A 23,720-nucleotide genomic window follows, 5' to 3' on the forward strand; every position below is an offset into this window, starting at 1 on the left:
TACCATAATATTACATTCATTAGCGGTACTTAATTGCGGTCAACAAAAAATAAAGCCTTCTCAATCACCCGCAACCAATTCTGCTAAGCATGTGACTATATACCCCATAATCACATTGATCACATGACCTACATACCATAAAGCATAAAGTAAATGAGCAAGACATGAAAAAGAAACAAACTAACCTCTCTCCTACATATTGATCACTTAATTAATACAAACAAATATTACAAACCATAGTAAATTTTAAAATAATGATCCCGCTACACAAAGTAGTAACAGTGCTACCACTGAAACACCTTAATGCCCGCTGTTTCGAACCCCATAGTTATTGCAGTTCAGGTTAGATTCAAGTTTGCTGAAATGTACACCTAGAATAGGTTAATACTGTACTGTTCAGGATTTGTTTTGATAAAAGGAAGTTGCGGAAGATGTGGCAGTACCCAGGTAACTGCACTAGAGGGCACTATAGCACCAACAGTAGTGATGCCAGGTCGTGTTGAAATTCATCAGGACGAAAACTGGCATTTTATCACCCTTTTACTACATCAAGGATTTGCCAGTCATTTAATGAGATGGTAGTGGCCTGTTTTAAGCTTCCTCTTCCTTTCGCCAGTTCTAGTTCCGTCATCCTTCTACTCTAAACTTTTGTGCAATCTCTTTGACCGGGGCCCATCCAGTTAAGGTCCCAGCATTCCCCATCCCTCCCACAAAGTTCTCCAGTGCCCCAGCAGTAGTACGGAACAAAGTCACAGCAGTTGTAAGGCATTCAGTTACAACTGGGGCGTCTCGTCCACCTGCCAACATGCCACACGTGAAATGAGGCATTTTTTTTTGCCAAAGTGTTATATCATGAGCTGATAGTCGTGTGTTTTTTAACCAGTTGCAAAAAATAGTCTATTGTAGTAAATTTAGTGTTTGAAATAGTAATATGAAATTAAAATACGGCAATGATTAATAATTAAAAATGATTAACCAGTGCAGTAACAACACCTTACGTCAGTTGGGTTTATATAAATTATCACTTATAATATTTATAAATGCAACAATCAGTATACTGTTCATTTATGTTATAAAATATATAAGATTTATTGTCTTTAGATTTAACTGGGTTGCTATAGATAATTTTCCAAATGTATGTAGAATATATAGACCTTGTGTACAGCCACTTGTTTCTTAGAACAGACGACGTGTTTCAGGAAGTAACAAGCTGTCAGCCAACTCCAGGAAGCGGTTGCTATTAATACAATATGAAAGAGATGGTGACAGAGGGCGAAGATCTGTTTCTCACAAAAACAGCTAAATAGAACTAACTAGATGCCCATGTTTTGAACAGGGTATAACTGAAAATCAGAATTGTGAAGGATATTTACAGTGGCATTTAAACTTCTCTGAAATTGACGCTGCACTGTGGATATATGGGTGCATGAACACTGCACCATGATGTCAGCATCATGTGAGTAACATGTACTAATCCCATTTTGTTTTATAATTTTGATAATAAAGCAAGTGAAGTACAGATTTGTTGCAATACAAAGACGGACCTCAATTTCAAAAGAAAGTAGCATTTTAAATCAGTCTTGCTCTGTTCACCAATACCTGGTTAGTTATAACAATTATTCTATGTGCTGATTTTGTGTATTTTTAAGTAAAGTAAAAGTTTGTATTTACTTTGCTTTTAATCAGACAGACATATTTCTACTGAAGGGAAACATGTCTGCAAAAACAGGATGTAGAATTTCTCAACTCTGTCAGCTTAAGCATGCGTGCTGCTCAGTCTGTGAGTGGCCATCAAAACTCAAATAAAATATTGAATGTACTTTACTGAGAAAATTATATCTAGAATCAGTGTTAATATAATGAATGTTATAAAATTTCAGTGCTAAAATTTCCTTTATATGGCCATAAAGATAAAATTAAATACATGGCAGCTAACATTAAACATTGGCGCATAATGTTTAAGCTGACATATTAAATAGCATAAAATATGCAGTAGTATTTTGCTCATTTTTAAGAAACTGTAATGTGACCAGTATGTTACAAGGAGAACTGAGAAAAAGCAGTCAGAAATGTTCTGTATCCCAGGCATTTTGGAAAAGCACATGTACATTTATTTTGATAATTCCATAATTATAATTGGTGGCATTCAGTGAAATATCTGGTCTACTTAAGTGCAAACCCTTTATAGACAGAACCTGAGACAAAGTGTCCCTGGACGAGATGAAAGACAGGGGAAGAAAATCTGCTGCATATTGTTAAATGGAGTTAGCATCGTATCTGGCCTCAAAGGTTAACATTTAAAATAAGGAGAAGTTAGTCATTTTGTGTTAAATGCAATTTTGAACTAGAATAGAAGAGGAAGTTGGATATCATCCAAACTTTCATATCACTTTTTATACTTAAATTTTCAGTACACATCTAACTAGCATTACAAAATGTAATATCCTAAAACACCTTTTTGATGTTTAAAGAAACATTTGTTCACATACAGTATTCTGTAACTACCACTGAAAATAATGAGAAGAGTTTTATATGATAATTTTGGTAAACTGCATTGGATTTGCATGAGAATTATACAGTACAATGATCAGTGAATAATAGATTTACTAAACTGATCAGTCCCAAGTCAAATAGCATTTAGGAATGCAACATTTGGTTTGGAGACTCATTTTGACACTTGGGAACTTACAAAAGTAGTTTTATCCAAAGTACGTTCAACTCTCTGTGTACTGATGCAAGAGTAACGAAACCAAGGTAAAGCAACATTACTATATTAATATAAAAAAATAAGCCTGGCGCACTCAGACCTGGGCATATTCCATCATACAGGCACTACCAGACCAGTCTGTTTTTAATTTAATACAAAAAAATTACTAAATAAGTACATTAACTAAAAAATATATCTTATAAGGTGGTACGTCAATGCGTATTTAACACATGATCATGGTGAATTTTGGAACATTTGCATAAAAAATGCAAATTACCAACTCACAATACATAAAACAGCATATTTTAAACAAGAGGTTACAAATAGAAAAGGTGTTATTGCTTCTGGCCCGATTGTAATTAATTTCTTTGTCAATTTACAAAAAAAAAATTCCTTTGTCCATAAAAAAAAAACTCATCAAAAGGACAATAGTAATTTAACACTAAATTTGATACCTAGGGATAGAACTCGGAGGCAAGCTCAAAAAAAATCACTGTCCCAAAAATTCTTAAACCGTTCTTGTTTTTTTAGTGTACATTAGGACCCTTGGGTGGGGGAGGGGGGGAATCTAGTTTTTTTTTTTTTCCAGATAGCATTTTTCTGAGAATACTGAGAATAAGGTAAAGTAAACAGATAAAAAATAAAACATATTATGGATAAGGAAGGTTATATGCTTGAACAAAGAAAAAGGTTTTTATCTTGATTTTGAAATCAGAGACAGAGCTCAACGGACGCATAGCGTTGGGGAGGGAGGTCCAAAGTCGCGGAGCCAAGCAGGAAAACGCGCCGTCATCATAGCTATGTGGAAGGGGGGGGGGGAGAAGAGAGGATCCAAGGGGGAGGAGAGGCTGGTCAGGGAGAAGACGTGACGGGGCTTGGTTATTAAGAGCTTTGAATGGTGGTGGTGGGCAATAAAGAAAAAAAAAAAAAAGAGCTTTGAATGTTAGAAGAAGTATTTTAAAGTGGATGCATAGTTTTATAGGGAACCAGTGAAGGCTCTGAAGTATGAGCGTGATTCGCTGGTAGGAGCGTAAAAGCGTATGAGATACTAAGTCATAATTATCAGATGGTAAGTCGAAATTATGAGATACTTAGTTGAAATTATGAGATACTTAGTTGAAATTATGAGATACTTAGTTGAAATTATGAGATACTATGTCATAATTATGAGATACTAAGACATAATTTTGAGAAACTAAGTTTAAATTATGAGATACAAAGTTGAAATAATGAGACACTAAACCATAATTATGAGATACTAAGCTTAAATTATGAGATACAGCGTACATTAGTATCCCATAATTTTGACTTACTGTCGTGTTTTCGATGGCGGAAACAGGCTTCCATATACATGCAATAATTTGAAATAAAAAAAACTTAAATATGAAATAAAATGATGTAAGACTGTACAAAAAAAAGATGTAATACTTCTTCTTTATAAGCATGCCAAATGATCAACAATGTTTTCTTAGGAAAAATATGAGTGCATGGTCAGCTGTGTCAAAGGCTGTACCATAGGTTACACCAGCGGAGAACCTACAGAAGCACTGAACAATTTTAGCGAAGTCCAACTTTTTTCTTTTTTTTTACAATCACTGTTACCATCACTGTCACTGTGTTACGATACATGACAGTTTTTGGGTTATGCCCCGTATATGGACTCCAGGATGGCCCCCGGGCTACATCCCGGAACACATCCAGAGTGCCGGCATAAACTGACAATGGTGAGGATGAGCTTACAGAGAGCTGATAAAGATTCCACAGACGGTTTAGTGGAACTTGGGTCCATTGGATGGGTAGTGGGTTTAGTTTTCGAAATCCATGACCTCATTTCTTCCTCACTAAATAAACGGAAGTTGCAAAGGCAATGCTGGGGGAAGGTATATTGATCAACAATTTCAGAATTTACTAATACTAATGGTTACTAATACTAATAGTTAATAGAAATATAACTAATATAAATTCTGTAGGTCATTGGTGGTAGGTGGCAGATGAAGCCTGGCACAGGAGAGATTTTCTCAGATTTCGAGATTTTATGCAGCCACACTTGATGAGGCATTTGGCATGATTTAAGATACTAAACATTTTGATTGACACTGGCGGACATACATACAATGTTACAATGTTATATGGGATCGCCCAAAAATGGCCTATTAGACAACAGCATAAACAACAGATTTTTCTACTGAACCCTGGTATACTCTAAAGTTACATATTATGTGAGGACACATTCATAGATTTATAGCTTTACTCTAATAGCCGTAATTTAACATTAGATCAAATTTGGATGAAGTCGTTTTCTTTGTTGCAATAACATAAATCAGCCTGTCAGAGATATGGGTATTGCTATTTGAAAGAACACTGTGACACTGTGTTTTATTCTGGGTTACTTTTATTCTGTATTGCATACTGCTTTGGTCTGTACAGAGAAGGATTAGGGCCACCATGAAAATATTATTTGAATTCTGACTTTTTTTCTCAGAATTCTGACTTTAATCTCAGAATTCTGACTTTAATCTAAATTCTGACTTTTTTTCTAAATTCAGTATTCTGAGATGAAAGTCAGAATTCAAATAATATTTTCATGGTGGCCCTAATCCTCTTCCGTAGATCTGTGTGACCAAAACTTCATGCGGCATATTTCAAAGCAGCTCAGTTCTCAACAAAACCCACAACAGCAGAATACAAACAGAAGCAGGACTGAAGACTGATAAAGTTAGGGAGATGTCCTTCATCAATGAAAAACAGAGAAGAGCCAGGTTGGAGTTTATGAAAAATGTATATTTTAAAGAAGCATGCCCATAAATTGAGAAATTAGTGAAACTAAAAATATTGCTGTGGCCTCAATTTTTTCCAGAGCTGTATCACTCTGTTTAATATCCCATTTCCCATTTCATGGTTTATATTCACAAACTAACTAAATGTTCTGTGAAGACAGAAGGACAAACTAAGCTGTGCATCTTGCTGGATGAACAAAACACATTATTTCAATACAAGAACAGATTTTCCGTGTCCAGGGCTCAGCTGATTACTTTATAACTGTCTCTAGTAAAGTTTTAATGTGCCATTAGAAAATGTATCAGTGACATCACTTGTGTCCTGTTTGAAGTGGTGATTATTTTCAGTTTAGCTAACCAACCCATCCATGTTCCAATCTGTTATCCTATCCAAGGCAGCATAGGGCACAAAGCAGATGCATAACTTGCACATGATACCAGTACATTGATGGGCACATCAACACACACACACTCACATACAAAATCATACTCTATTTGCAATTTAGAGACCTTTGCAATTTAGCCTAACTGCATGTCTGTGAGTGAAAACTCAATCAACACAGGCAGAGCATGCAGTGTCTGCACAGGCATAATTTGTAGCTGTCATAAGATGAGAGACAAAGGACCCAAAGGCAGGCGTTTGGCAAACAAAAAGAGGTTTATTGAGTTGAATGGGAGCAGGGAAACAAACAAGACCACAAGGGGTCAAAAAAAGAAGGCTAGTACGGGGACGGACAGAGGCAGACAGGAGAAGCGACATCAGTGACCGGGCTGAGGCTAACGAGACAAACAGGTACTTAAAGGCAAAGACTAACAAGAGGCAACTAGCAACAGGCGTGGCTCAACAAGGCCACCTTAGGGAGGAGACAGGAGGGTCAGGCGGACATGATAGGCAGGATGTGACAGTAGTCTAGTTAGACAAAATGTTACACGCTTTATTTTTACAGTATTTCATATACCCACAACATTACTGGATAAGCCATTTGAAGGTGCCCTGCGATGGGTTGGCACCTCATCCTGGGTTGTTCCCCAACTTGCTCCCTTAGCCTCCAGGATAAACTCTGGACCCCCAGTGACCCTGAATAGAAGAAGTGGTTTCAGAAAATGGATGGATGGATGGATGGATGTAGCAAGTGTAGGAATTGTTTTAATGAAGGACACAATAGCTCATTATAAAATCGACAGCCAATACTGATCTAAAATTTGCAGCGGTGCCTGGCACTCACATCGACGCGAATAGACACACTTGATGGTTAGACATTTCATGGTTACATATACAGTATATACATATAAACACACACAGTACTGTGCAAAAGTCTTGGGCAGTCAAAGTCTTGATGTCTGTCAAAGTGTGCCAGCTTTCCATTTCAAATACTAAAATCTTCCCAGGATTTGCAGCAACCATCCACTATATCCATGTATTTTTGACTTGACCACTACCGCACTTTAATTGGCTTATCACTATCTCATTAAGTTAGCTAATTTAACTGATTGATTGATTGATTGATTGATTGGTGAAAATTTAATGAATACATGGAATGTGGGGCTCACATACATATTCTCAATTTTCTCCTTCCTCATAATCATATGTTTCTCAATATATGTCTGTAAAATCTTAGGGGAAAATGGTATTTTTATTAAATATATGTGCACATGCATTCTTTTACAGTAAATTAATATGATCAAATGAATTGTAAATGTTTTGTTTTTCAGTTATCTCTCCAACTATTTCCACGTACAGCTACCAAGTGTTGATTGTTTACACAAGGGACGCTGAAGAATGGGCCACGTACCTTCAAAGTGTCCTAAGCTCTTCTCAGAAGTTTCCTGCCAAGTCAATTCTCTTGTATCCAGTCACTGCCGACGTTTCTTTGCAAGAGGATGAGTTTGCTATTTTTAATGCCAGCAGATGTATTGTGCTTTTGCTATCCACGGAATTTTTGGACATGCAGTGCAACCCAGGAGTGCTTGAGATTTATAAGAAAGTTTTTCGTCCTCCTAATAAAATGGTATTGCTCTTCTGTGGGGTGTCAGAAAGTGACTTGCTAAATGAGCATTTTGGACACTGGCATTTCTGGAGGAAACTTTACCCTGATGATGACCCAGCAATATACATTTCTACTGTTCTTGAGTCTATTTCTGATGGTATGTACTGTATGCATTTTCTACATTTGCATTCATTTCAAATATTGTGCTGCTGGAAAGACAATTGAAATACTGTTACTATTAACCAATTCAAAACCACCATAAAATGAATATTTAAAGTAAATATTTACATGTTCAGTACATTGTGGAATTTGGCGTCTTTTTCTGTTTTACTATTTCTTAATATATTACATAACCAGATGTAATCTAAATGCTTTGCATTCTTTAATATTTTGCTAAAGCCAAACACCTCAGTATAGTAACATGCAAATTAAAGCTGCATCAAAGGATGTTGTTAGGATCTCTGATTTCCTTCAGGTAACTGAAGACATACAGTACAGCCTAAAATGCCAGTAGAGTATGATTGTGTGCATCGTTTGCCATGTGATGGACTGGCATTTTTTGCAGTCCATAAGAACTGTGCGGTCAGTGCTCTCACTCTTGTTTAACAAGCGGCCTCTTCTTGCTAGCATAGACCTCATGTCTTTTCCCACCTGCCTCTCCTTCCTATTAAAACTGTCATTGCGAGACTTGCCACAACTTCTTTATTTCATGCACCCTGCTGTCTTCTCTGTGTCCTTATCGCCTTCCCTCGACCAGAGTGAACCATTCCAAGGTCCAGAAATCAGGGAATGTCTGTCTGCCCACCTGCCTGGCTGTTTTTGTCAGTCACATGACTGTCTCATCTTGCTTATTTGCCTTCTGCCTAAGCCAGTATACCTGCCAGACATTGTGCAATGGGCTGGCCAGACTAGACCCAATGATTTCACTGGGTGGCAATAGGGTAATATTTAGCCCACTAGGTGGGGTCCTTGGTGTGTTTTACTGACCCGGGGGGCATGTGCATTTTGCAAGCATTATCCATTATCATCTCACAATGGAGTTAGAGACATGCCCCAATCAAAATATGGAATTAAATGCTCCATATTTCATTTTTATTTTCTGGTGAGCAGTGGCCACATATTTACTTGGGGGGTCCATAGCCACCCTTAGACCCACCCCTGCTGCCTGCCTGCGCTGTCCTGCCACCTGCCTGAATTTACCCGGCACTAAATTGCATAAACTTTTGCTGCCGGTGCTCACTAATGGAGGACAGAATTAAACATGTGTCCATGAGAGACTGGTATCCTGTCCAGGGTATACCACGTCCTTGTGCCCTATTCTGCCCCTGTCTGTCCCTAACTGCACTGCAACCCTGACCAAGACAAGAGCTAGGAAGGTGGATGGATGGAAAAATCAAATTAAACATTTAAAGGAAACAATAACTGAAAAGTTTTGGGAGTTGAAAGTTATTTTTGAGTACTGAAGACCTGGGATTCACTTATACACTTCCTTGGTAAGAAGTATTAATTTTGAAAAATATTCCTGTAAACACTCAAATGATAGGAATTTGTTTCAAATGTGTTAAACAGGCGATGACGATGTGACAACCAATGAAACTGAAACAGCTGAAAATACAACACAAATGACTCAGAGAGAAGAAGGTGAAGGTGAACCTTCAGTATCAATACTAGAGTGTTCAAAGGCAGAGCAGCTACCTGAAGAAGATGGTGTGAACAATCAGGAGGTTCAGACACCACCTGGAAATGATGAAGATGTCTGTCTCATAGTCCAGCCGGACAGGATACTTTGTGGGGTAAGAACATATTTAAAAATTATAGTGAGTGAATAAATAAGTATATAAAGAAATAAATATAAATTCTGCGCAAAGCATTTCAGTAATGACTTATACTGTATGTATAAAATGGTATTTCTGAAATGGTACTCCTGTTTATGGATCATGCCCATCTACAGTCGCCAAACCTGTAGTCAATCATTGTCCAATTAATCTCTATCCTATGCTGCCGCTTTGATTTATGGTGTCTCGATTATCTGGCTCTACATGTTTTAGCTATTTGAATTATTTTTGTTGGTCCTGGTTTGTTCTCTGTTTGTTTTCTAGTTTAGTTTGCCACTTGTCTGAAACTCCTTTATTCTATGATTTTGTCATTGGTTACTCAGAACTGGGGTTCAGACCAGCAGTTTATCCGTGTATTTCAAAGTTAATGACCTAGTCCCGTCAGCACTTAACACTCCGAAACTCACCTTACAAAGAGGAAACGTATAAAAGACACAAGACCATGCAGCAAAAATCAGGAATTCTTATGTTTTGTCCTGTAAACATAAAATTAGAAACACACCTTCTAAAGAAGAAAAATTTTTTTTGCAAGTAATAAGCAGAATATAATGATTCAAAAAGTCTAATATGAATTACCTAGACAGTTTTCACATTCTGCCAGCTTTAGCAGCTTTGTGTCTGAGTAAATTTAAGCTTTTGATCATTCTTTTAATTTATTTATTATGCACCAAAGGAAATGAAAATGTTGGTAATTTTCCATTTTTGGTAGTCTCTTGAAATGGTGTCAAATACCTAAAATTTTGCTGCCTTAAACCAGTATTTCTCCTCTGGTGGGTTGCAGCCAAGATGTGGGTCACGGGACCATTTTCAGTGGGTCACGAGGTGTGTGGTTGAAAACCCCCCTCCCCCCCGGCGGAAAGTTTTACTGTTAGCACCCATCCCCGGGCTGACAAATGTTACAAACTATTACTTTGGTTTCAACATTAGTAGTGACCGGATCACATGTGCAGCACAAGCAAGGCAAATAGCACATTGCAGTGCATGCTGTCAAGGAAACAACTAGGCATGCTAAGCTTCCAGTGAATGCCCAGGTACACATGTCAGCACTGTATTTGCACAGACAGTGCACCATGAGTACACAGCAGTATGAACCCCATAAGACTGTTCAAGGGCCAGAAGTAGAACATAAGAACATTGAATGAGTATAAAGAGACATAAGGTTAGAGGAAGCACAAAATTGATAGTGAGGTGTCCCTACAGTCCCTAACCCAAATGCTTAAAACAAATGTCCAGTTGTGCAAATGAGAAAAAAAAATGTTTTGTGTATGTGTGTGTGATGTTATAGACCAAAGTGACTATTTACATCCTCCTGAAATGTAAGTTGGACGCTCATGCAGAAACTGCAGTGGAATTTTCCTGTGAAGAATGTGGTGCCAAAAGAGAGCCAGGGACAGTGGAAAATGAATACACTGTGAGCGTCACATCACCTGGTAAGAGGAACATCAGAATAGCACATATAAGTGAAAAAGGAACTCAAAACAATCATTTCATTGCTCTTGTCTCAAGTTAATTAACAGCACATGACCTTTAATGAAGTAAATGTGTTACAAATTTTCATGTCTATAGATAACATTAGATCTGAAATTGTGCCTCTAATCATTATTTCAGACATGCCTTCGGGAAGTGTTTTGCTTTCTCTGTATAGCAATGACTTGATTGTCTGCTCAAAGTCTGTGACATATTTCACTGGCATGGAGGAAGTCAATAGGTACCTGGAAAGTGTAACAAATCCCTTGGAATTTTTCAGTCAGGTAAAAAATATATATGCATTTGCCTACCAAAATGAAATGAAAGTATTTAAATATCTGAATGCCAGTACAGTGTGGGGGTAGGCAGCAGTGATCCAGCAGGTTTGCCCTGCAGGGCATCCGGCACTGCAGGACCAGGCATGTCTACCCCTGATGTAGTGTTTTTAATGTACCCTATTAAAACTCCAGCACAGTGTACACAAAGTAGCATGCATACATGCATACTGTATATACATACATGCATACTGTATATACATACATGCATACATACTCATACAAATTGATATATTGTATGCATGTATGCATATATATATATATATATATATATATATATATATATACACACACACACACACACACACACACACGTGTGTAGATATAATTTTTTTTATTAAGAAATACATTGTGTGTCTGAATTTGTGTCATTTGATTTATTATATATATTCAGGCTTTCAACATCACATCCAGCTGCAGAGAATCTCTGGACAAGGTGCTGGCTGATTTACTTAAAAGTAAAATGCCAACAAGTGGTTTTGAAATCTTTGGAATAAACCAGCTGGAAGAAGAAAACATGTCTGCCTGTAAGTATTTGTGCCTATAGACGGTTATGTGAAAGAAAATGTGCAGACAATATATCAATGTCAATGCAGTGCCATTGCATTAATTATTTTATTTTTCATTTGTGTCTCTCTAAACTATTAGTGTATGGTAACCTTTAGATTATACATTGAATATGTTGTTTTATGGCCATTTTATTGTCTAAACACTGAATCACGTTAAATCTGTCTTTCTACTTGTAATTTTACTTAGCATTCAAAAAGCAATAACTGATTTATTTCTTAATGTATATATTTTATAGATCAACGAAATGAGGAGTTACCTACATTGTTACATTTTGCTGCAAAGTATGGGCTAAAAAATCTTATGACCCTTCTACTGCAATGCCCTGGTGCTTTGCAAGCATACAGTGTGGGAAACAGGCGCGGCGATTATCCAAATAACATTGCTGAGAAAAATGGATTTTTAGACCTTAGACAGTTTATGGACAAGTATGTTGTAAGTAATCAAAATGTACTCCTGCTAAAGAGTAGAGATGGTTAAGAACCTGGCTCATAACCAAAAAGAATTCAGACTGTCTTTTCAAAAGTAGATAAGCAATAATTTATTTTATTTCAACATTTTAAACAGGAAAATGCAGGAACGGACAAGAGTCACTTAAAGGAAAGCATCACAGAAGAGGAAAGTGAAGACGTATATGAGCCCATGTCCAAAACAACTCAGGATAGCTTAACACTGGACACTGAGTGTAAGGAAGACATCTATGAATCAATGCTGGAGTTGGACCCAGATTGCATCCAAGATTTATGTAAGTTTTTTTTTATGAGATAATACACTGCACATGAACATTATGCCAGGAATCTGGTTTCCTACATACGTCTAATAAATAAACATATCAAGAAAAGTTCAGCATTTTAATACAAGACTTCAGTCCCTTGACTACTACTATTTAGAAAATACCATTATTATACACAAATTGTACAATAAGGCATATTTTCTTTCAGATGTCGTTATTTCAGCTTTCAATTCACCTGACAATTTTTTGATTAAACATTTTTCCACAGCTGTTAGTCTGAGAAATATGCAAGACGGGCTAATTATTTTATTTTAGTGATAATTTAATGAAGTGCTTCTTCCATTGCAGATGAGGACATGGAAAAAGCAATGAGGCAATCTCTCAATCCTGAGGAGGCCATGTTGCGTTCATTTTTTCAAGGTAAAATGGAATTTAAATGTGAAAATTGACTATTCCATGATATGTATTCATCAACATATGGATAAAAACATTTACAAAAATGATTGTGACCCAGTAACATTTCAAAAATTGCAGCTGGGACAACAAGCAAGACCGAGAAATTCCTAAACTCAGAGGAGGAAACTCACAGAGAAGAAACAGAGGGAAATGAAAATATAGCAAGTGAGGGGGAAGAGGAAGATCCTTATAACTTTTGTCCTGCTGATGAAATTTATGACACTCTAGATGAGCTTGCCCCAGATCATGTCTCACAGATTATCAGTCGTCCTCCAGCACCGATCCCTAGACCTTCGGTTGTCACTGCTGAGACCGAGGAAAACAAGACCTACATTTCCAGAGGTACATGTCATTACAAGCATGAAAACATACTAATCCTTTGAAAACTTTCACTGCATTGCACCTCTAATTTCACACTGTAATGCATGTGCAAAAAACTAATTGAAATGTCTGTGTAATTGTTATACAAAATACGTTCTGTAAGCAATTGTAGTGCATTTTCTTGCTGTTTACGACACTCTTTGGTTTTCAGTTTTCAGATTTGTTTGTTTGTTTGTTTTTAGTGTTTTCTGAAAAACCATCAATAGCACCCCAGGATATGCGCTTTGAGGAAAGGCTGGCGAGAGGTAAATGATTGATCCATCTTCCAGCTACTTATCCTGTACAGTACTATGAGGGGGGGTGGGGTGGGGTGGGGCATTCTCAGGTAGCACAGAGCACCAGGTGGGGCAATACAGGATGCCAGTCCATTGCAGGGTGTTCACACTACTGTTAAAATCACTGTTATAATCACAACTTAAATTTAGTGTAAAAATTACATGACACAAGAACAAGTAAACTAAAACCTGAGGTACTTGTGGTCTGAGGGAATAGTACTACCCACTGATTTTTAATTTATTGGGTTTAATGTTTATCTTCTATGTTCATCTCTACAATGAAAATAATATTTATAGCATATTTATCCATCCATCCAATTTCTGAAACCGCTGAAATCCCAACTGGGGTCACAGGGGGGACTGGAACCAATCCCGGGAACAATGGGCGCAGGCAGGAACCAACCGTGGGCAGGCACCAACACACCGCTGTGCGCTAGCATATTTATATTACATTGAATTATAGCATGCTCATATATGGAATTAGGTAGCGATATTATTCACTTCATTATCATTCCTAACACATTTAAAATGTTTGCATACTTCGATATTTTTACCAAGGCATGGCAGGTATTGAGTGCTTTTAAGTGACTTCTGAACTGTTGCTTTGTTTAGATTATCTATTCTAGATCAATCTGGAACTCACAGTTATTTAATCTATTTTAAGCTTTGGGATCATTAATAGGATGCAGATAATCTTTAAACACATTAAATTAACAAATAAAACAAACAAATGAGATGAAGAAGTTCAAAAACGTCCAAGTAGAGTTGGTGCTTGAATGTGAATAGTAAAGAAAGGCCGTGTGTTCTGGGGTATTTTGCTATACTGAAATTACTAATCAGACAGTGCGACATATTTTCAAATATATGCATGGGTATTAAGTATGAGAAAATACTACAGCACACTGTAAAGTTTCAAATACTCATTAAAAATATCCAATGTAAAAAAAAAAATCTGTATTCTTAAATGATGTGACCAGTATTTTCTTTCTGATGGTGCTAACAGGACCTGCCAGAGACAGACCTCAAACAACAGCCTATGACCCATATGCAGGAATGAAGACTCCTGGACAGAGACAACTCATTTCCCTACAAGAGAGAGTAAAAGTGGGCGATATTAGTGTGGAGGAAGCTGTTCAAGAATTCAAGGAGTGGCAGATGAATCAGGAAAAGAGATCTCTGTCCCTACGCTTTCAGCAGGTCGTATTCTTATTATAAACCATAATGTAAAAGTACATGAAAAGTATTTCCTGTTCTGGTACAGGAGCTCTCTATGATATGGTAATAAGAAAAGCTTAATTATCTGACCCATCCAACCAATGAACCTAGAGAGGGCGACAGAAAGGCCTGGATACTATCCCAGGCAGTACGAGGCTGGGGTACATCCTGGACAGGGTGCCAGTCCAGCACAGGGTACATACTCTCTGCGATTTAAAGAGACACTGTTTAATCTAACTGCATGTCTTGAAACTGCAGGTGGAAACTAGGAGGGAATCTATGCAGTGCAGGAAGAACATGCAAACTTTGCACTCACAGAGTAAAGGCAGTATTCAAACTCCGCAGTATGAAGTAACAGTGATCCCCATTGAGTCACCATACTGGTTTGTTTTTGTATAAACACATCTTATCCTATGTGGCAGAGTGGCTCAATAGGTGGCTCTGTTGATTCACACTGCAAGGGATGGCGGTTCAAATACCACCCCCACTTTGTGAATGTGTGTTCTCCCTGTGGTGCGTGAGTTGCTCTGGGTACTCTGATTTCATCCCACAGTCCAAAGATTCTGTTAGAATAACTGGCCTCTAAAAATGCTGTGTATGCGCCTATATGCCCCTACACGGACTGGCTTCACGTCCAGGGTATCCCCCAGCCCTGGGCAGTATATTGCCTGGAATAGGCTCCACCCCCAGAACACTGACCTGGGTAAGTGGTTAGAAGATCAAAGAAAGGATGGACAAATGCATCGGTGGTCCAGTCGCTTCACATGTTTGAGGTTTGAATCCTGCTTCCATTCTGTGTGCTTTATATGTGCTCCATGTGTTTTCTGGGCTTATTCAAGTTTCCTCTCACAGGACAAATGCAGTTTGGCTTGAATGTGTCTGTGATTTACCTATAGTGTATGATTGTGTGTCTCTATGATGGCTTTCAATCCTGCCCAGGGTGTACCCCAGCCTTTTGCCCTGCACTATGAACCTGACCAGGATCATCAGAAATAATATCAACACGGATGTAGTCATTCACATTATTTATATTATTATATGAATTATTTATACAAATTACTCTAGGTCCCATTTAAGGTAGGATTTAAGGATTTTCATTTGCATTGATAATGGTGTCCTTTGAACCTATATTACTGGCAGTTTCACCTCGACATTTATTCACTGGATTATGGGACCTCTTTGTATCTATTTCAGGAAAATCTAAAGCGTTTAAGAGACAGCATAACAAGACGACACAAGGAGAACGTGAAGATGGGAAAGGAAATGGGTAAAGTGTGTTTTATCCCAGTATCTGCTGTCTTTTCAGTAGCACTTAATGATGCCGTCATATATGACTGACAAAATAAAACTAAGATTAACTACAAAAGGGGGGTCGGTGTCAAGAGGGGGGGGGGCATTCGCAGGCCATGAGCCCCCCCAAAGGGGTCATTGTGTCTTTCCAGCGCCACCTACTAAGGACACCATCTGTTTTTTTAATTTAAATTTTATTTTTTAATTAAGGCGTTCATCCTAAAACAAATAATCCGATCTGCTAAATTCCCCCGGGGTGTGGCCACAGATCATCTGTTTATCCCTCCTGCCCTGCAAATTATTTTAAAAAGATTTTACATACCTTTTTTTTCTTCTTTAACATTCTACAACATTGTATGCTTGCTTCAGTTAAACTTCTATTTTGTTTCAGTTAAAATGGAAAAAACAAGACTTCAAGGGGGAAAAAAAACCATGGCAGATGCTATCTGCACCCAGTGTAGATAACCAGTCGGTGTTACAAAACTTGTGGTTTAATTAGACATGTAAACAGCATTTGTCAAGCGAAAGAGGAAAGTGCATTCCACTAAAAAATCCATGGTTAATGCTCTTGAATCGGCGCTGTTTTTTATTGCACCTTCCCAAAAATATAAAATTCCTCCCCAGTGGGGGAAAAGGAGAAGTGGCAGGCTTCACATGACCCTATATATTCTGGGGGACACCTGGGGTGAGGCAGCTAGGAGACAGGGTTGTGAGTAGTTAAGTGACAGTGTTAGGATTCTTCGTTCTACTTTGTGATTGCCGGGAGCTTTGGCCATACTGGGTGTGTTCATCACAATATTCTTACCCCACTTTGGCATTTTCTGCTGCTGAAGTGGCAGCAACCATGCACACAACACAGTGTTTTTTGTACAGCCAAGGGGGCAGGAAGCTTGAAGGCTGTATAGCTGCACAGATGCCGTGAGACTATTTTGACCCTGATGCAAACAGACACTTCAAAAAAAGATGATAAAACAACATTTATAGGAAACATTCATACAGTTACATCTGCAACAATTCTTATGTAAATTACCTCTTTTTCCTGAGATATAGAAATCACAGCTCCCTTGCAACACAGCCCCTGCAAGGATATGGCAGTGAAACTGGAATGTGCAGTGTACGAGCCTTGCCCGCGAGTGAACGCCGATCCTGATTATCCAGTTCACATAGGAAATTGGCAAAAAGAGAGCATCTCTTGTATTGCCAGTAAGTGCAGATTTTTGTATTATTTTGTTGTTTTTATGCAAAATTTTGCATGAATATTTTACTTAAATAATATGCATCCATTCATTCATCCATTTTCTGCCGCTTATCTGGGGTCGGGTAGTGGGGTAAGCAGGCTAAGCAGGCTAAGCAGGGACATCTCCCCCTCCAGCTCAATCAGAGAATAGCAAGGCATTCCCAGGCCAGCCGAGAGATATAAACTCTCCAACATGTCCTGGATCTGCCCCAAGGTCCCCTCCCATTTAGACTTACCTAAATCACGAGGGAGGCACATAGATGACTGAACTACGTCAACTGACTCCTTTCCACGCGGAGAAGCAGCGGCTCTGCATTGAGCCCCTCTTGAATGTCCGAGCTCCTCACCAGATCTCTAAGGCTGAGCACAGACACCCTGCGAAGGAAACTCATTTCTGCTGCTTGTATCCACGATCTCATTCTTTCGGTTACTACCCAAAGCTCGTGACCATAGGTGAGGGTCGGAACGTAGATCAACTGGCAAATTGAATGCTTTGCCTTACGGCTCTGCTCCCTCTTAACCACAACAGAATGGTACAGCGTCCACATTACTGCCGACGCTGCATGATCTGCTTGTCGATCTCCTGCTCTATTTTTCTGTCACTCTTGAACAAGACCCCAAGGTACTTAAACTCCTCCACGTGTGGCAGTAACTCATACCCCACCTTTTCCGGTTGAGAACCATGAGCTCAGGTTTGGAGGTACTGATCCTTATCCTGGCTGCCGCACACTCAGCTGCAAACTGCTCCAGTGCACACTGCAGTTCGCCGGCCACCGACAAAAACAGGCCCCCGAACCGGACGCCTCCGCCCCTTGGCTACGGCTTGAAATTCTGTCCATAAAAGTTATGATCAGAAATGGTGAAAAAGGGCAGCCTTGGCAGAGTCCGTCACCCACTGGGAACGAGTCTGACTTACTGCTGGCAATGCGAACCAAGGTCTCGCTCCGCTCGTCCAGGGACCTGCTGACCCCATACTCCTTAAGCACCCTCACAGTACTCCATCATTAGCCATTTCCTAGTCCACAAAATCAGGGTTCATACATTTCTTAATCAACAAATTTCCATGGCTTTCTTATGAATTATCCAGGACAAGCTAAATTTCCAGGAATCAATTCAAAGATAGAATTTTTGTTCAACCCATTCAGGAAAAGTGTAACTTCGTGTTGACGAACCAGTTGGTATGATCTTGCACGTATCCTTTGGATATGAATGTACCTTCCATTGCATATAATTTTAAAGATACGCATGTTGCCTTTCTCTTGTTCAGACACACACTATCAAAAAAGCATAGTTTCCATCTGGTCTAATAATGGTGAGCTGAACAATTATTAACCACATGTTATTTTAGCTAGCTATTTCTTCTAGCTATCACCAGATAGTCATTAATTTATTCCTTACATTTGCAATTACAAGAAATACTAATTACTAAGTTGTAAGCACCAAAAGACATATTACTTGTGTGCCATTAAAATTACCCTAATGTAACATAAGATACGTGTCACAAAAGTTAAAACTAAATAAGGTTAACTTGAAGTACACCCAACAGTTTATATGTAAAGTTGAAATATCAGATGTTATTAAAATAATAATAATAATGGCATAAACAATTAATGTCACAATGCACTTTGCATGTAAACATGTAGCAAGGAAGGTCTTTGGGTGTGTGTTGTGACTTTTTGCACCTGCGTCAAATTATAAGCTAGAAATGACTTTGTACCTTTGTGAAAGTGTTAATTTTACATTTTAAACGTTTTCCTTCCAGTAACCACTTAAATGACACCGACTCTCTCTCTCGCTGTCACGCACACACATCTTTATTTTTACACATTCTGTATCTAAATTTTTCTGCCAGCTTGTACTCATAGCAGTGCAATCTTTTTCACAGGTATTGCACTGAGCAAAGTGTACTGTGGCGTTTCAAAACACCACATATTTTAATGTCAATGCTAAGTAGGACATTGCCGTGTCAAGACTTATAAAGGGGAAAAAAAAACGTTTTCTGCCCCGATGGCCTTCCGTACTCACGACCTGTGCAGACGCGGAAAGTATAATCAAGATAATGCTTGAGAGAGACGAGGTTAAACTGTGAATGTGAATTTAAAAAAAAAAAAAACTAGTTTTCAAAAATCCCATGACTTTTCCAAAACTTTCTGATATTTATTTTGCCAAACTTTTCTAGGTCTGGAATACGTGATTCCTTAATTGCATGATTTTTCCAAGATCTTCATGATCGTACGACCCCTGAAAACACATGTGGACTGGTTGGGCAAACTCCCACAAACCCTCTTAGTATACTTGTGAGTTGGTCCAGTGTTCCACAGCCAGGACAAAATCCGCATTGTTCCTCCTGGATCCGGACCCTCCTCTCTATCCTGCCATGGACCTTCTCAGAGAGGATGAGGAGTGTCATCCCCTTGTAGCTGGGACACATCCTCTGGTCCCCGTTCTTAAAGACTTAAAGAGTTTTATGACTACTTCAGTGACCTCAGCCCTACAGATGGGCAAGTTCCCCTCTGAATCTTCAGGCTCTATTTTGTCAGAGCAAGGAGTATCAGTTGGATTCATGAGATCCTCGAAATATTCTTTCCACCGCTGGACTATATCCCCAGTTGAGGTCACCTCAAACTGTAAACAGCATGAATAAAGTCCTGCTTCCCCCTTCTGAGTCGTCTGACAGTTTGCCAGAAGGCCGTCTGAAAGTCCTCCTCCATAGCCTCACCAAACTCCTCCCAAACCCGAATTTTTGCTTCAGCAACCGCCAAAGCTGCTTTCCGCTTGGCCTGCAGATACCTGTCAGCTGCTTCAGGAGTCCCACCAGCTAACCAAACTCGGAAGGCCTCCTTCCTCAACCTAACAGCTCCCTTTACCGCTGGTTTCCACCACGGGGTTCGAGGTTCGAGGCCTGCAACATGACCCATTCAGGCTCATTGTCCCCTGACTCCCTCAGAGAAGTTCTGCCAGAGGTTAAAGATCTCCCGGACAGGGACCTCCACCAGACGCTCCCAGCATATACCTCACTATGCATTTAGGTCTACCAGGTCTATCCAGCATCTTCCCCTGCCATCAGATCCAACTCATTAGGTAGTGATCAGTTGATAGCTCAGTTCCTCTCTTCACCCGAGTGTCCAAAACACGCAGAGGCAGATCCGATGATACAATTACAACATCAACCATTGATCTGCGGCGTAGAGTGGTCTCATGCCAAGTGCAGTCACGAGCACCATTACGTTCATTTATGTTCATTTTTTTCTCCACTTTTGACTTTTAACAGGAATTGGAAGTAAGCGGCAGAGTACCAACAGTGCTAGCAGCTATACTAGTAGGACAGAGAATGATTACGAGGTAAAACTCCTCTTTCAATAACAGATCTCAGCAATTCACAACAATTTTCGGTATCATAAAATAATGACATCTTCTGCATGTGTAGTGCAAAATACTAAAATTACACCATCCTGTTCATTTCCTCTCAAGGATGTAGATTTTGGTATGGATGGTAGATGTGTGTTTAGGGAGGCAGGGGATTCGGCGCTGATTTGACCCTTACCAATGCTGCAACCAAACCTACACCCTTGTTTCCTGTTTTGATATTTTCTGCAGGTCATTGTTTTTGCCGAGATATTTTAATCTGTATTTAAATTTTCCCTGTTTTCTCAGGTTATACCTTAGACAGATTACTGTATTTATAACCTTTCCATCACTGTTCATGTTACTTAACTGAATTTGGAACATTTTCATGTGATTGGCAAAGTCATCCATGCATTTACTATATAATAAGTGTCATGATCACTTCAATAAATAATTTTTGCATTTTGTTTTTATAAAGTAAAATATAATAAACCTTTCTCGAGAAGTACAGGGCAGAGGAACAGCCTGTATGGGACACATGTCCATCACAGAGCCCTCTCACATGCACAAAAGGCAATTTAGAGATAACAGTTTGCCTAACTGCGTGTTTCTTGGTCATTGCAATGTTTACCAAACCTATTTATCTCCTGGCACATTTATAGGACGAAACCGATTGCAGTTCTGCACCTTCTCTTCCTCCACGTAATATCGACATGCCACCACTGTTGCCTCCTCGAATTCCGCCCCGGTATCCTGAAAGGTGAATAAAATAATAAACATTTATTTATTTTAAAAGGGCTATGAATTATATACAGGTCATATACCTCTCATAAACACATTCACTTATGTTTTAGGAGAACCCGAATACTGTCCTAAGAATCACATTATTTTCAGTTTCCAATGTCACTAACTTGTTTTAAGATACTTCCTCTTTGATGGGATCTGGCAGTTATTTGTGGTGAAACAGAAAAGGAAGCAAAAAACAGACGAGCCAGCAGTTTAACAATGAACATTCAGACTCCATAAATGGGAAATTATTAATCACAGCAATAGTCAAGACAACAGTGTTAAAGAAGATCAAGCTTCATTAACCCGGTCCCCGATAGAAAAGTACACCCTATATTGCACATGCCTGGTTAGGTTTTTATACTTCTGCTCCTTTTCAGCTGGAATGTCTCTAAGAGCTTGATGTAGACAGGACTGCAAGGTATATAGCTACCATGGCAAAGAAGAACTTAAGCTGAGATTCAATGGGTATCACAAGTAACAGTGTTGAGGGACTAAACAAAGTCAGACAATTAGCAACCGGGACCAAGACACAAAGCTATACTAGAAACAAGAGCACAAACTTAGGGTCAAAACCAGGACCAATTTAAGAAATCCAGATCACAGATCCAAACCAGACAACCAAGAGATCAGACAAAAAAATAAATAAATCGCAGGACCGCAAGAAAGTTCACCAAGACAGTAACAAAGAAGTACTACTTCCTCTACTTTTATAGGACTGACAAATGTCATCTGAAGACTAACACTTTTGTGTTTCAGGTTTTCGGAGGGCATGGCCTCAGACCGCTACACATTCTGTCCCACTCGTCTTCAAAAGCCTCCTGAAAGGTCAAACTCTCCTCCACCAATTCCAAGGCGAACACGGTGATAACGTTAGCAGAAGTAATACATTCTAGGCTGTTGTTTTCTCTATTACGGGCAGACCTCAACAATAACAGGCACATAAATAATCGTAGTTTCTTTTTCTATCTATTCTAATGCTTTGAAAGTATTACTTTTGGTTTAATGATACCTTGCAGTTAAAGAAAATGAATCAATCTATGTCTATGAAATGAGTTTGGTGTCTATGAAAGTTGATTATATCCAGGGAAGCCCAAGAGTTTACCATGTGCAAAGAAAAGTTCTTCCAGCTTGTTGTGGAATTTTTAACTGAACATGATGCTATGATAATTTACATAATGTACACATGCTGCAAGGCATTTAGCATTTTTAAATGTAATTTATTTATAATGTATTGTTTTGAAGAAGTATTAAAATAATGCGAAAAATATTTTATTTGTAATATTTTATTTTCTTTTATTTTGTATTTTAACTAAGATCAATTGGCCATAAAAGATTCATTATGCTTTATGATGGGTCAGCACCCCCCCCCCCCCTTCCCCAGGCCCTGCACAGGATAAGCATATAGAAAATGGAGGCAAGGATGATTCATTATGAACTGCAACCCTGTACAGGATAAGCAATGTGGAAAATGGATGGATTGTTGGTTATCACTGGATGACTCGTTATCCTATAAGAACACATGCAGTTAGCACTGGGCATAAGGCCATAAGTATGTGGGCTATCAGTGTATTAAAGAGCACATTTTCACCTAAAAATCTCCGAACAATGCTAGGCAACCAGACAGCACATATATCATCACAGGCTAAGTTGTCAGAATTAATGTTATCTGGGCTAGATATAAGTGAATGAAGATAAAGGCCATTTAAATCCAACAAGCTATCCGGCTAAGTAGGAATTCTGGCTTTGTGATATAGGTCCCAGAACACACACCCAGACCTTGTGACTCAGTATTTTATTTTGCCTTTCTACTCCCCCCGTGCTAAACTTCAAAGGCTTATTTAAGTCCCCATTTCACTTTCCCCATACATCCTAGATTAAGTGTTACATTCCGGCACAGGTTGTGATCTAATGACGCTTTTCCACTGGCATACAGGAACCAAGCCGTGCTCGGTCCGTACCACTAAGAGAGACTGGATATGAGCCCATGAATTCATAGCCTTCATAAATGGCAATGAGAGAGAATATAATGGTAAAAAAAACGTATATTACACTTGCATAATTAACTAATAAAGCGTGACAAAGACAAAAAACCATGTAAGACAAGATCAATGACTCAGTTGAAATATTGTGATATTAATGGAGGATAACATTTTTTTTTAACGTAGAGTCACAAATAGCCTTTACGTAAAGGTTGATGCACGAAGTGCCGTGCATTATGCGTTTTGAAACGCACGACTGCGGAAGAGAAAAACTGTGTGAAGTAGAAGCAGAGTGCATGATTTGGAGAGCACTGATCTGCTCGTACCACTACAAGCTACTTAGC

General features: G+C 38.8%; 1 protein-coding gene across 1 annotated transcript; it reads left to right on the plus strand.

The window, feature by feature from the left end:
• Positions 1-1,204: 1,204 nt before the first annotated feature.
• Positions 1,205-22,664, plus strand: pik3ap1 (phosphoinositide-3-kinase adaptor protein 1). Its single transcript, XM_023842038.2, has 17 exons — positions 1,205-1,456; positions 7,198-7,629; positions 9,042-9,265; positions 10,593-10,737; positions 10,916-11,058; positions 11,504-11,636; positions 11,915-12,111; positions 12,244-12,421; positions 12,758-12,829; positions 12,944-13,207; positions 13,429-13,491; positions 14,525-14,718; positions 15,931-16,003; positions 17,077-17,229; positions 20,535-20,605; positions 21,271-21,368; positions 22,154-22,664. Exons 1-17 carry the CDS (start codon positions 1,441-1,443, stop codon positions 22,260-22,262), a joined length of 2,565 nt encoding a protein of 854 aa, XP_023697806.1. The 5' UTR covers positions 1,205-1,440; the 3' UTR covers positions 22,263-22,664.
• Positions 22,665-23,720: the final 1,056 nt, after the last annotated feature.

Source organism: Paramormyrops kingsleyae, chromosome 3 (assembly GCF_048594095.1).
Source record: "Paramormyrops kingsleyae isolate MSU_618 chromosome 3, PKINGS_0.4, whole genome shotgun sequence".
Lineage (NCBI taxonomy): Eukaryota > Metazoa > Chordata > Actinopteri > Osteoglossiformes > Mormyridae > Paramormyrops > Paramormyrops kingsleyae.